Raw genomic sequence first — 16,823 nt, 5'->3', positions numbered from 1 at the left:
AAAAAATATATACATGTCAATTATCGAATCAAATTATATAATATAATTCTCTTTATTAAATTAAAATATGCAGTTGTTATTCATAAAAGTTCAATTTTCATTTTTTTAAATCTTAAATTTAAAAAAAATAAAATTTCTTATATTTAAATGTACTTTTCTTTTTTTACTTTTTAAAATAAAAAATACTAACTAATAAAATAACAATCTAAGGGAACTTAAATATATCCATTGACATAATTTTAGTATCCACTTGTAAACATGGTAATAAGGAGAAAAAAGAATAAGAAAGAAATGGTGGACTCATATATTGTCTTGCTAAGGTGTATGCATGCTTTTAAGTAGTGTTTGGTATGAGAAAAGTAAGAGCACATTTTTTATAATATATCCAATTAAATTATATTATAGTGTTTATTTTGTAGTAAGTCACTGCAATATAAGATTATAATGAATCACATTACAACCGATAAATGTAATGTGATTACACTCTAAAATTAATGTAATCAGATTACATTGTACTTTTTAATGTTGTTTGAGACAATTTTACCATTCAATTTCGTTATTTTATTAAAAAATATTTAATAATGTTATAATGTATTTTTTATATATACTTCAATGATTTTTTTTATTCTTCGTAATCATGGTGATTGTCAATAAAATTTATATTATCTTTTAAAAGAAAAAAAATTAAAATAAAATATATAATGTAAAAAATTATATTAAAAATAAAAACAAAATATATGCAATTATAATAAAAAATAAAAATAAAATATATGATATTAAAAATATATTTAAGAGATGATATTATATAAAAATTAATAATAAAAAATACAAATAATAGTAGTTACAAAAACAATAGTTATATATTTTGTACATGTCAATGCACACAAAAAATTAAATATAATAATATAATTATCATTACATATCTATTTCACCAAGTATTCTTAACACAATTGAAAAAAATTTCTTTTCATCCCGAGCTCATCGCTCAGACAGCAGACTAGTAAAATAAGAAAGCAAGCCTTCTGTCAAGTTTTGAACTTTTGATGTGTTGTTTTTATTCTTTTTTAATGGAAAGATTGGTGATTTGTCAATTGGGTGTCAACCATTGCAGATTCCTTGCCATAAAAATAAGGTTACAGATTCTACGAACTATTATTCATTTATATTATTCCAAATCTTATTTTCTTAAATTTTAATTTCACACAATATCATAAAACTTTTTATGATCAAATTTGTAAAATTTGACTTCAAAATATGCAAATTAAGTGTACATTCAACTTAGATCGAAGAAAGTAATAATTAATCATTTAAAATGATTTTCACGAATTCATTGAATTTGGTTTTTGGAAAAAAATTAAAAATAGAATTTAAATTATTTGTTTACCAAATTTATGATTAAAGTTTGTTAAATTTGATCCAAAATTTTGCAAATTAGCTAAATATTAGTCTTGGAACAAAGAAAATAATTATTAATAACATTAAATGATTTTTCAAGAATCATTAAATTTGATTTTTTTAAATTAAAAAGTAGAATTTAACTTATTTGTTTGCCAAATTTAAACGCAAGTGCTGGTTTTAGGAAATGTTTGATTCACATAAAGGAATAGAATGAGAATGGCATAGTTAATAGGAATAGAATGTTGGTCTTTTAAGGAGTGCTAAAGGGAGGGTGAATAGTACTTCTAAGAATTGTTTTAAAGTCAACTCTTGTGCTTAAAACTCTTTATAAGATAAAATGGAAACAATAAAACTTGTTAAGGTTAAAAGATATCAAGTAAAAAAAAGGTAAAAGGAAGTGGACGAAACACTCAAGTATTTATAGTAATTTGAACCCCTTGACCTGTATACATTACCTTAATCTTTTATTTAAAAATTTTTAACCCAACTTCACTGTACTAGTAGAATTAACAGCTTTCATCAAGCTTTTACAAGGTGAGCTTCTAACCCAAATTTTAATCCCTTATAATAAGTTTTAGAGTGCTTTCCACACTCTAATTTACCGAGAAAGAGAAGAAAAAGAAGTACACGTGATCACCCTTATTGATTTGAAAGGAATACAACCAAGTTCAAACACTTTTACAAGAAGAGGAATGAAAAACAATAAGGTAAGAGTGGGTTCTTTGGCTTTTTGCTCAATATATGATCTTGGTAGGTTCTCTATCTTTTCTTTGACCGTTGAAGTTTCCTTTAATACTTCGAGAGTGAGATTTTGCTATTAGAAAAAGTTGTTAGCAGTTGGGAACAAGTCTGATGTCATTCTAGTCGGTATTTTATCTTTTAGCATTTAAATTCAAATAAGCAGGCAGTGTTCCATTAACTGATTAAAGGCGAGCTCTAACTGATTAAGCATTCTTTGACTTGCACTGTTTAGTAGCTTTGTTCACTGTGTTACCTAGTTAAAAGAGACTTTGATCCATTAAGAACTCTTTGTTTTCAAAGTCCTCTATCCTGCAAATTTCTTTTAATTGATTAACCCTTCCTTTAACTGATTGAAGCTTATCTCCCTTCATCTTTATGTTGGGTTTGGTTATGGATAGCATGTTCGAAATTACGCAACAAAAGAAAAATTAAAATTTTAGAAAAACAAAACATACCTTCACCCACGGATTACTATGGTGATATTTTAACTCATAGAATGGCATATAAAATTATAAAATTAGAAGCTAACCTTGTCAACATTCATCTGATCGGAATAGCAATCTTCTCAATGCAACCCACGAACACCACGAGAAACAAGAACCCTATCCAATCAAGCTCTTGGCCTTCAATTGTAGTACACATAATTTCACTAGAACTTTTTAGTAAAGGAAGGATATTTTAACTATGCTTTTGTGCTAGCAAAAGGGCACAACATTTGTTCCTTTCCACTTCTCACAAAGATTGGTCGAATCACACACTTGAAAAATTACTTCAATAATAATAATTCTTTTTCACAAAGTAGGTGACAACACATAAAGAAATTTTTTTTTCTTACAACTCCTTTTCTTCATATGTGGAATAATAGTTAAATGTGATTTATATAGCTAGGTTAACATTAAGTTTAATTTTGCAATAAGGCCCTTCAAATTATAATACATTACAATATACTGTCATGACTTAATTAAACTATTTTAATTAAGCCCAATGGAAATTAAATTAAAATAATTTCTTTATATTATTGTAATTTTGGCATTAGAATTATAACTATTAATATATTATGCCCAAAATTTAATTAAATTCTTTTTAATTAAGTTTATAGAAGTTAATTACCTAGCATGTGATTTAAGTATAATTTAAATTATCACTTTCCCAATTTAATTCAAATGTAATACCTTTTAGGTTCCTATCATGTTAGCAATGGAATTAAGTAATGACTTAATTGATTCATGTAAATTCCAATCAATTAATGTATAATTAAGTCTACAGACCAAGATTGGCATTTAGCAATGCATCATGGCCACCAATTGTTAGAAGAGTCAAAGGGTTCTTTGACAATCTTTGAATATATAGTCTATCAGTGTAATTCATTTTCTCATTATATATCCCAGATATGATAAGAGTTTGGTATAGTGTCTATTATTATTGACCTCTACATTTGTTCTTATAGTTATAGTATGAGCTTTATAGAAACTTATGAAACCTTTTCATAATCTCCAAATCACCTTGGCCAAAGACTTCAATAAGCTAATGTTAACTAAGAACTGATAGGATATGTCCTCTTAAAACACTAGAGGTGATGATTCATATATTGACCATTCATTTGCCTTCACATGCTTCATATCATACCCAAAAGCATCCTATCTAGGCATCTTTGGTTAAGCACCCATAGGGATGAAACTAAAGCATAACACTCTATATAGAAGACAACCTGGTATCTCAAGTCTAAGGAGTATTTACATGACTGACATATAAAAAGTGTTGCGTAGACATTAGAGAATATTACCAAATGCATTTCTTATGGTGAGTCATGTTTAGTGAACTTATGCTCCTAAGCAAGCACCTACATTCTAATTTGAAGTATCTTTACACTTCAATCTACGATATCAAGTACTTACTACCACAGTAAGGAACATAGAATGTACCAGTCTCTAAGCATCAATAATGTCTAATCTCAATGATACATTGATAAGGAAAATTTTGAGATTACACTCTCATGCATAAGGATCTCATAACCGCACCCCATTATAATTCCCTTGCAAGGCATATTAATTTCATAGACTTCATTTAATTCGACTTATAACTCATTATAATTAATGTCTTATTGATGAAGAAAAAATTTTAATCATTTAATATAAATGATATCATTGCATGATTAGAACCAAGTCTTGACCAATCTCAATTAGTCACAAGGCTCATTTCAACACTTTAACCGATTAAAACATGCTTTAACCAATTAAAAATTCTTTGAATTGAATTTCATTATTCTAGCTCCCTTCAATAGTCATCTTTAATTTAAATTTGGATTTTGGCCTCGATACTTTCACTTAAGGTCTTAGTACTTCAATTTAGTTTAAGCCTCTTAACAAGAATGAACTTAAGTACTTAGCCTATTTGTCAATCAAATTCATAGGAGCTTTTCATTAAAGTCCTAATGCCTAAGGCATTCAATATTTTGATCATTAGCTTTTGTCATATTAAGACAAGAATCAATCATAAAGCTAACAAAAGATAAGAAAAACAGTAGTTTCTCTACCAAATCATCTCCAATGGCTCCAAACTTTTTCCAAGTATAAAAAGGACTTTTTCAACAAATTTTGGGTTTAAGAAGAGTAGAAAAAAGATAATTTGATCAAGAATCAAATGATATGAAGAAAAAGAGGAAAAAGGAAGAGAAACCAAGCTAGAGCAAGCAAATTGCATTCATCCAATTAGCTTTTAAGTTACCCTTGAGTTTCAAATTCTTTGTGCCTTCACTCTTATCTATGGTAATCATCTTTATCATTATCATACTCTTCCATCAATGTACCTACTTAAAAAAATCTACCTTCTAGAGGTAACCTTGTTATTTAAAGTTGTAAGAGAGAAAAGGTTATGCCTAAACCTTCAAAAGGCAATGTTGTAAAGGTTATGCTTAATCCTTCAAAAGGCAATGGTTGTGCTTGATCTTTGAAAATGCAATGGTTATTCTTAATCAATGAAAAGGCAAAGGTTATGCTTGATCTATGAAAAATAGTGCTTTGTAAAGATTATGCTTGATCTTTTGAAAAAATAGCTTTTATAGTAGATTTCAAACTTCTTGGTAAGCCAAGGGAAAAGATGTAAGAATCTATAGAGAGGGTCGAATCTCTATAAAATCTTTGTCTTTTTTCTCTTCTTTTTACATTTTGAACTTGTGCATTTTATTTTGAAGAAGGTTTAGAAATTTGTTTACAGCTCACTTACTCCTCACTTTCACATATTACTTTCAAAGAGTTTGGAAAATTTGTTTTCAACTTGTGAGTTCATTAAATTGCTTATTAAATTTGGTTTCTAAATTATTTTGGACATATTTTAAAGCGAAAATAAATTTGAGAACCTATCTTTGAGTTTGTCTTCATCGAAAGTTCAATTTGTTGAAAATATTTTTTAAATCCAATTCACTCCCTCTTGGATATTTCCTTTGAACTAAGATTTTTAATTCATATTGCATTATTAAAGAAACCCTTTCATGGACAATGATTGTGCATGCCAAGGTGCAAGCTGGCCTTTATTTCTTGCGAAGGGAGTTGGATACCAGTAATTTTGTTGGAAAATTTGTTCAAATTGTACCTAAGCAATTTCTCAATGAAGTTGACAAAAATGCCCCTAAACTGTTAGAATTTGTTTCTTTCAATTTCCTATAAATTTTTGTAATTCTGTTTAAAAAGGGTTTGATATTTGGCACTCTATGTAAGGTCATCCTTATCTGTCAATAATAGAACGAATTTAGCAGTGTTTCTTATTGTGTTTCACATTCTAGTGATCATGTTTGTCAAATCTACGGTTTGGTAAAGTAGAAAAGATTGCAATTTCATGTAGAAAGCACCATTAAAGCTTTTGAATTGATACACATGGATGTTTAGGGGCCATATACAATTTCTACCATTATTGACATCATTAATTTTTAACTATTATAGATGATTTTTCCAGATTTACATGAATCTTTTACTCAAAACAAAGGCAGATGTTATTGCTATCATTCCTTCTTTTTGTCATCTTGTTAAAAATCAATTTGATACTACTATGAAGCAAATTAGAATTGATAATTCTCAAGAATTTAAAATTGATTAAATTTTACTCCTCTCAAGGCATTATACTGCAATTATCATGTGTTGGTATTTCTCAACAAAATGGAGTAATTGAAAGAAAGCATGGGCATTTGTTTAGCAGTAGCAAGATCCCCTATGTTTCAATCTCTTTTACCTGTTAAATTTTGGAGAGAGCGTTTTACCTGCTGCACATATTACAACGGGCTTCCATCTCCTGTTCTCAAAGACAAATCACCTTACGGAACTTTTGTTCAACAAACAACCAGATTAATCTCATTTTAAAGCTTTTGGTTCATTGTGTTTAGCTTCTACTCTCCCCAATCATAGAAAAAAATTTGATCCAAGAACTAAACAGTGTGTCTTTCTTGGATATCTAATAGGAATTAAAGGATCCAAGTTGCATGATTTGAATGCACAGATCTTTACATCCAGGGATGTGATTTTTTATCAACATATTTTTTCATTTCATAGTCATCCTCTTGCGCATGATGATCAATATTACATTCAATTGTTTTTCTTATCATAATGATCAAACCGCTTTTCTCCTTGTTCTTCTACACCATATAGAAAATTGTTTTGTTTATCCTAATTCTACCACTCAAATCTCCTCTCTTAATTTTACATTCCGACTGTCCCATTTCTAATTTCCCATCTACTAGCAATTCTCCAAATGTTGACATTGATCAAAACACCAATTCTTCTCAACTTTGTTTTTCTGTTGCTTGCAATTAGCATATATAAATAGCTTACTGTAGTGCACGGATTATAAATCAACCATGGTATTCTTCTCACTTTGCAGGCCGCTTCATCTCCATTGACATCTTTTCCTATAATCAAGGGTTAGAGCCGATTGGCTGTGACCCCTTACTGTTTACTCACCCATGCTAAAATCTGCCTTCCCAATCGATAGAAAAGTTATTGCAAAATCAGTTTTAAGTAACAAGTGACCACGAACCTTACAAAATTTCCCAGTATTTCCAAACCCAAATCAAAATTATTAGCAATTCCATTCGTATGTTGTATTTTCTCGACCTGTAAAATAAAATTGGCAAAAATTTGGCTCGCTGACTGTCTATGCTGCCTAAGCGCCGGATACAAACAAGGGAAAGACCCCATGGTTCTTCATTACAGCTCCATAGGGGCACAAGGGAAAGACCTCCAAATTTTACAAAATTACAAATCAAAACTGTGTATTTATGGTCTTGATGTCAGTTAATAGTTTGACAGTAACAATCATCGCTTACCAGGTATTGTCATCAACTTGAATCAATTGATGCCTTCGATTCTTGTACAGATTCAGCAGGCACCTTCTCACCTACCGGTGGCACTACTTCCAGTTCTTGTTGAACAGGAACACAAGGCCTCCAAATTGTCTCTGTGCCGACATCCATGAGTGCAATGCCCTTTGCTTGCAAATCAGCTCTCATCTGATCACTTCTTAAGAAATCTTTGTTTCTCCTCACTTCTGCCCTTTCACTAATTAGACGCAACACATCATCTTCCACAAACCCTGCTCTTGTTAATGCCTTCTCCTTCAATTGCAGCAAAACCTGTTCAACAGAAAATCCATCTGTAGAGTTAAATTTTGACAGACGACATGCATCCATAACATCATAATACAAAATAAAAGCTCATCACCTCAGCATAAGAGCAAGGTGACTGCAATCCAAGAACATCCAAAACTTTCTTAACTTCTTTTTCAACTTCTGCAAGGGATTGAATTACAGAGAATCTTTGTTGCTTTTGTTGCTTCTTCTGTCAAATTCAAATACAATATGTATGTTATACTGCATACATGACCCATGACCAAATATATCTGTGTAGAGAGAGAGAGAGATCGGCATGCTGGAAGATAAACAGAAAGGGTTCCCACAGCATACCTTTAGCATGGCCAACAAATTGTTTATTAGCTTCAGTGCTTCTAGAAAGGCCCCAGTCAGTATAAGTGAAGTGCTCAAGTCATCTGACATTTTTGCCTGGAATTCACTGCATAGCTTGCTAATGCATTCCTGGGCATCTGGAGTAGTCCGAGCTGGTTTGCCATCCTTGGGCCTTTCTTCTTGCAGTTGTAATAGAGCATCTTGACAATCTTTCAAAGTCTGTACATTGATGCAGGTGAGGATAATTTTCCAAAGAATTGAATCTAAAGTCCAGGTACACTTGACTATGCCAGTGAATTATAACTCAGTGTCTTGGGCCAACTCAGAAAAACAATTACTACGTATTTTCACACCAACAAATCACAGTAATTCTTTTGAGTACTTTTAACTGGAAGGAGACAAAAATCTACCCATAGTGCAACTAAAATCAATTATCAAAGAAATTTTAAGCAGCCAGGGGCCACATCACACAAAGCAGGAACTCCAAGAAATAAAAAAGGCACACTCATGCATCCATGTACCATGCACATATGCAAGACCTTCTGGGTAAACAAATCCTAGGAACAAATTTTAACCCTAACAGGCCAAATAACTGCCTGTGCCTAGATGTCTGAGATCTGACCAGCACATGCCTGTTGCCAGGCTAAAATATGATGAGAAGTGAAATAAGCTTCCAACCTGATAGATATAAAAGACAGCTTCAGATGCACCTTCCAGCTGCACAACAGAGTAATTGAGAGGAGAACGGTAGTGTGCACTTATCAAGAAGTATCTCAAAGCCAGTGGATGATATCTCTCAGTAATCTAGAAGAAAATGCATAAATGACCACAAACAAAGAAGCTCATATGAGAATACAACTTCTGTGATCTTCACCAGAGGAGGAAAAATGAAACAGATAATCAGCCCCAACTTTACCTGGCGGATTGTGAAAAAGTTACCTAAAGATTTTGACATCTTCTCATTGTTATTAGTAACATGTCCATTGTGCATCCAATAACTCACGTCACTCTCCTGGCATGCAGCACAACTCTGAGCGATCTCATTTTCATGGTGTGGAAAAATCAAATCAAGCCCACCACCATGAATGTCAAATTTGAAGCTCAAATAATGTGCACTCATTGCGCTGCATTCTATGTGCCACCCAGGTCGTCCATGTCCCCATGGGCTGTCCCAAGATGGCTCACCTGGCTTTGCAGCCTGAAACAATTTTTAAATATCACAACTCAGAGATGTTGCCAACATTATAAATGGTAGGTGACTGATGCAGAATGAGAATAGATGAACAGGTTTTGAAATTATATGCTATGTAACTTGAGAATTTCAGAAATTAGCATGTTCTTCAAATGTAGGGAGAAAATATGTATTTTACAACTCCTACAAATTATTGGTTTATTTTTGTAATTAGGGCTTGACATCCTTGTATGTTGTATAGTTGCCTATTTAAAAATCCCATTACCAATGTTTAAGGAAAAGTTTTTAGAGTCTACAATTACATATATACTTTTCATATATTGGTAGGTTCACTTAAATTATAGGTTTCATTTGCTATTAAGGCCTTAATATCTAAAAAGTTTTTAATCTATCACTCTCATAATCTAATTCTTCTTTTTATTCTTCATATTTTAAACTTACAGAACCTTTCCCATTTTTGCTGCTGCCTTCTCTAACAAGTTTAAAATCAGATGATTCTTCCTTAAAACCATGAAACCCTAACTGTTCCCAGATCCAACAGTCCTTAAATCAATCAATAGAAATAATCACTTTCTCCTTTTCATTTTAGATATAAATATTCAGAGAATAATACTCAAGCATGACTCATTCACTATTGAGCGCGTTCATGCTCAAACTGTTCCAGTAATGAGTCCAGTAACCTCTCAAACTTTGAAATACTTGGCTCAAGTGTCTCATAGACCTTATTGAGCTTTTGAATTTTTAATTGTACATATATAAATAATATATTATATTTATTTACATATTTTTAAGTTCTATTTAAGTTTTGGATTCAAGCTCAAGCTTGAGCCTGAGTCAAGTTTCTTAGCACCTTACTTAAATTTAATGATGACAGAGCTTAATCAATTTGAACTCAAGCAGCTCGATTATTTTTCAAGATGAGCTTGAGCACAAAAAGATGTAGCTCAACCAAAGCTTAAGCCTCTAAGTCCTTTTAAAAAATAAGTGCTCAAGCCAGGCACTGTATTGCTTGGCTCAGCCTGGTTCAATTACACCCCTAAACTGTACCAAGCAGTTAACTTAAGTAGGTTTCGCACCTTCCATAATGCAAAGTCTGAAGGATTGCGCTTCCTTGTGTCAACAGCAACACGTTCACCAGCTCTATTGTTTTCCAGCTTCTGCCCAGATAACTTGCCATAATTAGGGAATTTATCAACAGCGAAAAACACATCCCCATCAACCACATATCCAAAGTCTTTGTTTATAATCTGCAAAATGCAAATATAGGCAAAAGTTATTGGAAAAACAATTGCACAAGAAGCATTTCCTTTACACTGAGCAAGAGACAAAAGAAATAAAAGTGTCATTAGCAATATTTGACCATAACACAACAAGAGCAAAGTGAATAAAAGAAAAGGAAATATTGATAGAAAATAAAGTAAGTGTATAAGCCAATATATTTTAACAGGTAAAGTAGAGGGTGGATTGTAGCTCTCACAAAACAAAGCATCTCTCAGGGCATATATGTAATGAACTTCATGTCCAGGCAACTCAATAACTCTCAAACAATGAAATTGGGCAACTTTATGTCAATATAAAGTGGCAGCTTTACAAAGGTTGTAAAGTGCTCTGCTTCTTCATGGTCAATATTAAAAGGAAAACTTCCAAAATGCCACTTATAAGAACAGGGCATGGGTCGTTTCATACATTTCCTCTGGGTACATCAATGATAATCATAGGGCAGACGTAGAGTATTACAGGCATACAGTAGATCAAACACACATGGCGGGTAATAGATTTCTATCAAAACAATAGGGTAAATGAGCTGAATATATAACTGCCACATATTACCATTTAAATGTCTTAATTTTTTGTTAATGCAAAAAATACATTAATACATGCATTTCATATATAAATAAAGTGCTATCATGGATTCTTATGAGCATTTCCCTAAAGTAACAGTAGAATGCAACAGTGTGCTTGATCATGATTATGAGCACTACATGTTTACAGAGAGAGAGAGAGAGAGATGCAACGGTGCAAAGGGAAGAGAGGTGGTGAAGTATCTATATTTCTACACAAAAAAGGAGCATATTCAGAGGGAGAAAACCTGAGTTATCATATCTTTGATCTGCTCGAGGTGATCAGACACACGTGGCTCATGTGTTGGAGAAAGGCACTGTAGATCAGCCATATCTACATTATATTCTTTACAGTATCGGTCACTCAAACTTAATGGATCTTCTCCAGTCTCATTTGCCCGACGAATTATCTGCAGAAGTCCAAGCATTAGTACTCTCAACATAAATGAGGAAGACAAAAATGGGAACTTGAGAGATGAGTGATGGACCAGTAGTCAGAAAGCAAAGGTAGTAAAACATTCACAGCAAGAGAAAAACATTCCCTCATCTACACTCAGCGGGACAGGATGCTCTAAAAAAAGTCCAAAAAGAAATTAATATGCCATACAGAAGTCCTTATGCTTTTGTTCCTGCCATCAGTTGACAAATGTGGCAAGCAAAACATTCAAATAAACTTGAAAAGGAAAAACTAAGTGTGGTTTCAAACCTACCATATGTGCAAATGAATTTATATAAAGTTTAATGCATTTCATTAAAATGATTAAGCATCACTTCAACATAAACACAATTGGCATTGCCCCGAAATATAACAGCAATAGAAAACCAAAGAGCCAATGGATCAGAATCCATGCCTTATCATCGACATCAGTAAAATTCCGCACATAAGTAACCTCATAGCCCAAGTGTAGTAAGTACCTACATAATTCCAATCCAGGATTTAGTCAGCAACCAATTCATATCCATATCCATAAAAAAAAACAAAACATTTAAGGGTTTTTTCCACAAACAAATTATAGAGACCTGTAAAGGACATCAAAGGCAACCGCAGCACGAGCATGACCAAGGTGGCTGAAATCATAGGCGGTGACACCACAGACATACATGCCAACTTCTCCGGGGATTTTGGGCTTGAAGACTTCTTTTTGCTGAGTCATGGTATTGTAAACGACGAATTGGAACTCTTCGGTTTCCTTCTTCGTCATTGTTTTGGGGGCTTTTTTCAGGTTTGTTTCTCGCTTTGAGGGATCCATGCTCAGATTAAAAAAACTCCTCAAACCTAAAACGGATTTCATACGAGCGTTAATTTCAGATTCCACGTAAGTTGACAAAATAACTGATTCAATTCGTATGAATTTATTTTTCTTAAGTTTCAAAGATAATTAGAAAAGCTATGAAGATCAGAACAAGAAGAAGATAACTGAGCCAAAGTGACATGGAATTATGAGATTTTTTAAGACAAGAAAATGGTTAACATCAGCAGAAACGTTACCAACGTACCTGCTGATGTGGAAGTCTTAGCACTGATCCGGGAGGAAATGGTTAAACTGCGTGACGGCTCCTCTTGCAATGCTTGTCCAGTGTAGGATGCACCCGATTTTGACACAAATTTGATATCAAGCCCAGGGTACGATTCTAACAAGAGTATAGCACGAAAAGGAAGCCGATATTGACACTTGTGCACTTTAAACAAACTCGATCCCTTTAACAGCTTCTGCACCAAGGACTGACCAGAAAAGGGTGCGAGAGAAGTAATCGAGGAAATGACGAAGGAAGAAGATTGGGCCGACTCCTAACCCGGAAAACAGCCGGACCTGACTGAGTTGGAACCCGAGAGAAGAAACAAAGAGGTGAGACAAGCGGCAGCGCAGTGGGTTGGAGTTCGCCCGCCGGCGCAAGGAGTTAGGGTTCGACTTGTGAGACGAAGCGGCGCACACCAAACGAAAAGGGAGAAGAAGATAAGCAAGGGAAAAGGGTCAGAAATAAGGGTTACCCTAATTGCTTTGGCGACGGTAGCTCTCAAGACAATCCGTCGCACCCAAGAATTTTTCCGTTCTTGCATTAATTTAAAATTTTATAAATATTTACTAAATTACTAACAAATACTATAATTTACTTGTGCTGACAACTGAATCACTCTACATGCAATGTAAAATTGAAATTTAAACCAAATTATTTCAAAACTAACTATTTTTTCTTATAAAAAATTAATGATGCAAATGGTGTCACGGTTCTCACGTTAAAAAAAGAGATGAGGTGAATTTTAAGTATATAAATATAGGTTTTTCAGTACTTGTTAGACATGTTTTTTGAGTTAGGCACATGAGTTCATGATTTATAAGTTTATTTAAGTTATATCTTCAAAATTTAATGTTGCATGAGGTTAAACTTAATTTCTAGCCTGTGACAAGTTGGTATTGAAGCCAAGGTTCGAGGAAAAGGAAGATGGCATTAATAGAGGACTAGTTCGCACAAATCCAAGCAGCAAAGGAAACCTAAGGTGAAACTAAACGAGATAAGTCTAGAGACATGATGTCCACTCTCATAGGTTGAGTAGTCAGAATGGAAGTTGCCGTAGTAGAGACAAAAGATAGACTTGAGGAGTTCGAGGCCAACATGGATAAGTTGGGTTCCAAAGATGATGAGCTTCAAGGGAGTTGCATGAAACATTGAAGAAGCTAAACCATCAAAATGCGACATTGGAAGAGCCAGTCAAGTCATTGCGACAAAAAGTATGGGGGCTTAAAGATAAGCTCGTTGCACTACAGGCAAACATGAGAGGTGGTGCACTAATCACTCAATGCGGGACTCGTTTAAAGGTGCCTAAGCCCAAGGAATTCCAAGGTAAGAGAGAAGCCAAAGAGGTGGATAATTTTCTATGGAACTTGCAGCAATACTTCAAGGCCATGGGCATCACAGAGGATGCTCTACAAATTATTCCACAACCATGTATTTGGTGGACATTGTTTTGCTATGGTGGAGACCTAGATGCAATGAGAAGCTTGGGGGAGCGACCATTAGCACTTGGACGGAATTCTAGAAGGAGTTTCGAAAGCAATTTTTTCCTAAGTTCACAAACGATGAGGTGTGTGCTAAACTCAGAAAGCTTACCCAATAAGGCGAGGTAAGAAAATATGTTAAGCAATTCTCTGAATTGTTGTTCCAAATTAATAATTTTGGTGAAAAGGAAGCACTATTTTCTTTTATAGATGGACTCAAACCATTAGCCAAGTTGGAACTCCAAAGGAGAAGTGCGTAGAATGTCATAGAGATTATGATCATGGAGGAATCATTGGTGGATTTGCACAAGTCCGAGAATAACCTTTTCTTCTCCAAATTTAAGAAAAAGGGTAACGATAAAGGTAACGGTGAGGAAGAGAAAAACAATGGGTCAAAAGAAGAGGATGACGAAAACTTGTCACACTATCGGCCAAGGCAATCACCAAATGGAAAGGCAAGGAAAGAAAACCCCTTAAATGTTTCTTGTGCGAGGAACCACACTTAACAATGGATTGTCTCATGTGTAAAAAACTCATAGCCATCATGAAGGATAAAGAGGATCCAAGCAACGAGAGTGACAACTAGTGTGTAGAAGGACTGACTAAGCGATCACACTTAGGGAGCTTAGTGTTACACAAAGAAAAGGAGAAAAACTAGTGCAGTGGCAAGGATTGCCATCATCCACAGCCAAGGGAGCCTAGAACCACATTAAGATTGGGTAACATCGTGTTGCACTTAGGGAAGCAACAAACGATAGCAAAAATTTCATGTGGTCTAAGAGAGACTAAGATCAATGGCAACAAGATTACCACAAACGAGGCCAGAAAGCCTAAGACATGGGCACAAAAATGTCGAGACTTGTCAAGCATTAGTGAAACCAAAAGGCCAAGGCAAAAGAGGATTAGTCCATAACAAATGTCCAAAGAGACAATGCATTCCAGAGAAGTGTGTGAAAGCCAAAAATGCATAAAACGAGGTCGTTTGAGGTAAAGACGTGCGAAATGATAACCATAATGTAAAAGTGTATCTCTCAGCAACGAGGGCATTACTGGATTGAGTGGGGGAGAATGTTACAACCCACGAGTTCAAACCAATCCAAGCAAGCCAAGCAACCCAACAAACAATAGCCCAAGCAGGCTAGGTAGCCCATACAAGCCAAACAGTCCAGATTGGCCAAACAACAAACCCAGTCCATGTAATGTAATCTAATTTGAACTCTTGGATTTACTAATGTATATTTCGACTTAGATGTAGATTTACCAAATTAGATTAGGATTTAAATTTAATTTGAATATTATCTCTTCAAATTAAATCTTTTATCTTATATTATCTTATCCCTATCTTGCAACTTAAGTAACCTAATCTTATCTAACAAAGGGGGCCATTAGTTTATAAATAGGCCATTTTCTCCTCATTTGTAACACACCCTAGAGAAATGAAAAGCATTTTATTTCTCAAAAGCTCTCTTTTTTTCTTTTCTTTTGCTTTTGCTATTTTGTTGGTTTTAAGGCTTACGTAAGCTCTATTTTCAGAGTTTAAGGTCACATAAGGTTAGGCTTAAGTTCCAGCGCATGATAATTAGTATTAAAGCAAATTCAAATCTTCACTAAAGTGGGGCCATTTAGTGAGATATAAGGGTTAAGGTAGCTCTAAACCAATATGAAAGTCCTTCTCTGTTATAAGTAAAGAGCCACTGTCATAAAAGTGTTATATAATTAGGTGGGGTAGAATGCCACAAATCTCATATCAATAAGAGATGAGGTGGATCTTGGGTATATAAACAAGAGCTTTCCACCACCTATTAGGTGTGTCTTTTGGGTTTGGCATGTGAACTTGTGATTTATAACCTTACTTAAGCTTTATTTTCCAAGTTTAAGATCGCTTGAAGTTAGGCTTAAGTTTCAGCTCGACAAATGACTTGCTGTTATATGTTTGTGAGTACCCCACTCAATAACATATGGTTCAATTTTCTTATATTTGGTTATAGGATGAATTAAAATAATTCTTTTAATACCCAACTCGAGTTCGGATAGGTTTTGGGTATAACCTTAGCATATTCTAAATTTAAACCCAATAATACATATATATTATATATAATGTTTCACAAATTTGTAATTTGTGAGATTCAAACTTTTATCCTCCTTACCTTAACACAATTTTTGTCATCTTAACTAACCCTTTTTTTTTGTAAACTAATAAATATAAAATTATTTTTTATATGATTTTTTGTTATTTAAGTTATTATTTGAATTATTTAATTGGGTATTTACAGATTCGGGTAATTAGAAGATAATGTTATGTTATTAGGATTTAGTTTTGGATAGTGTCTTTCAATTTTATTCGGGTTTTAACAAAATTCAAGTCCCTTCTTAATTAAATGGATTTAGGATATGGTATCTTAAAAAATTGGTACATGATATGTTTACACCCCTATAAAAAAGTAGTGAAAATGAACAATTTTAAATTAAATTTAAAAATGACTTTTACAAAAAATTAAGTTACATGTATATATTAATCTTTAAGGATGTTTATTTTCTAATTAAAACCTCTATATTCAAGTATAATTTGCACTAACCCTTAATTAACAAGTGACAACCTTCTGTTGTTATATCTTTATACTAATGCTCCACCTTACGCAAAAATAAAAATTCTAATAATCATTTTAACGACATAAGTTTATTCATTTAATTGATAGTCTTTGGTTGGT

At 33.3% G+C, this 16,823-nt stretch overlaps 1 protein-coding gene across 1 annotated transcript; it reads right to left on the bottom strand.

The window, feature by feature from the left end:
* Window positions 1–7,223: 7,223 nt before the first annotated feature.
* Window positions 7,224–13,170, bottom strand: LOC110411093 (Cysteinyl-tRNA synthetase, class Ia family protein). Its single transcript, XM_021421111.2, has 10 exons — window positions 12,617–13,170; window positions 12,140–12,395; window positions 11,971–12,034; window positions 11,368–11,529; window positions 10,355–10,525; window positions 9,003–9,284; window positions 8,765–8,890; window positions 8,087–8,305; window positions 7,845–7,961; window positions 7,224–7,756 (listed from the first exon to the last, which is right to left on the bottom strand). Exons 2-10 carry the CDS (start codon window positions 12,367–12,369, stop codon window positions 7,463–7,465), a joined length of 1,665 nt encoding a protein of 554 aa, XP_021276786.1. The 5' UTR covers window positions 12,370–12,395; window positions 12,617–13,170; the 3' UTR covers window positions 7,224–7,462.
* Window positions 13,171–16,823: the final 3,653 nt, after the last annotated feature.

This window comes from Theobroma umbraticum, unplaced genomic scaffold (assembly GCF_002168275.2).
Source record: "Theobroma umbraticum cultivar Fairchild unplaced genomic scaffold, ASM216827v3 scaffold_56.0, whole genome shotgun sequence".
NCBI classification, from domain to species: domain Eukaryota; kingdom Viridiplantae; phylum Streptophyta; class Magnoliopsida; order Malvales; family Malvaceae; genus Theobroma; species Theobroma umbraticum.
Note: the sequence above shows the minus strand (reverse complement) of the source record. Positions and strands in the feature narration are given on the sequence as shown.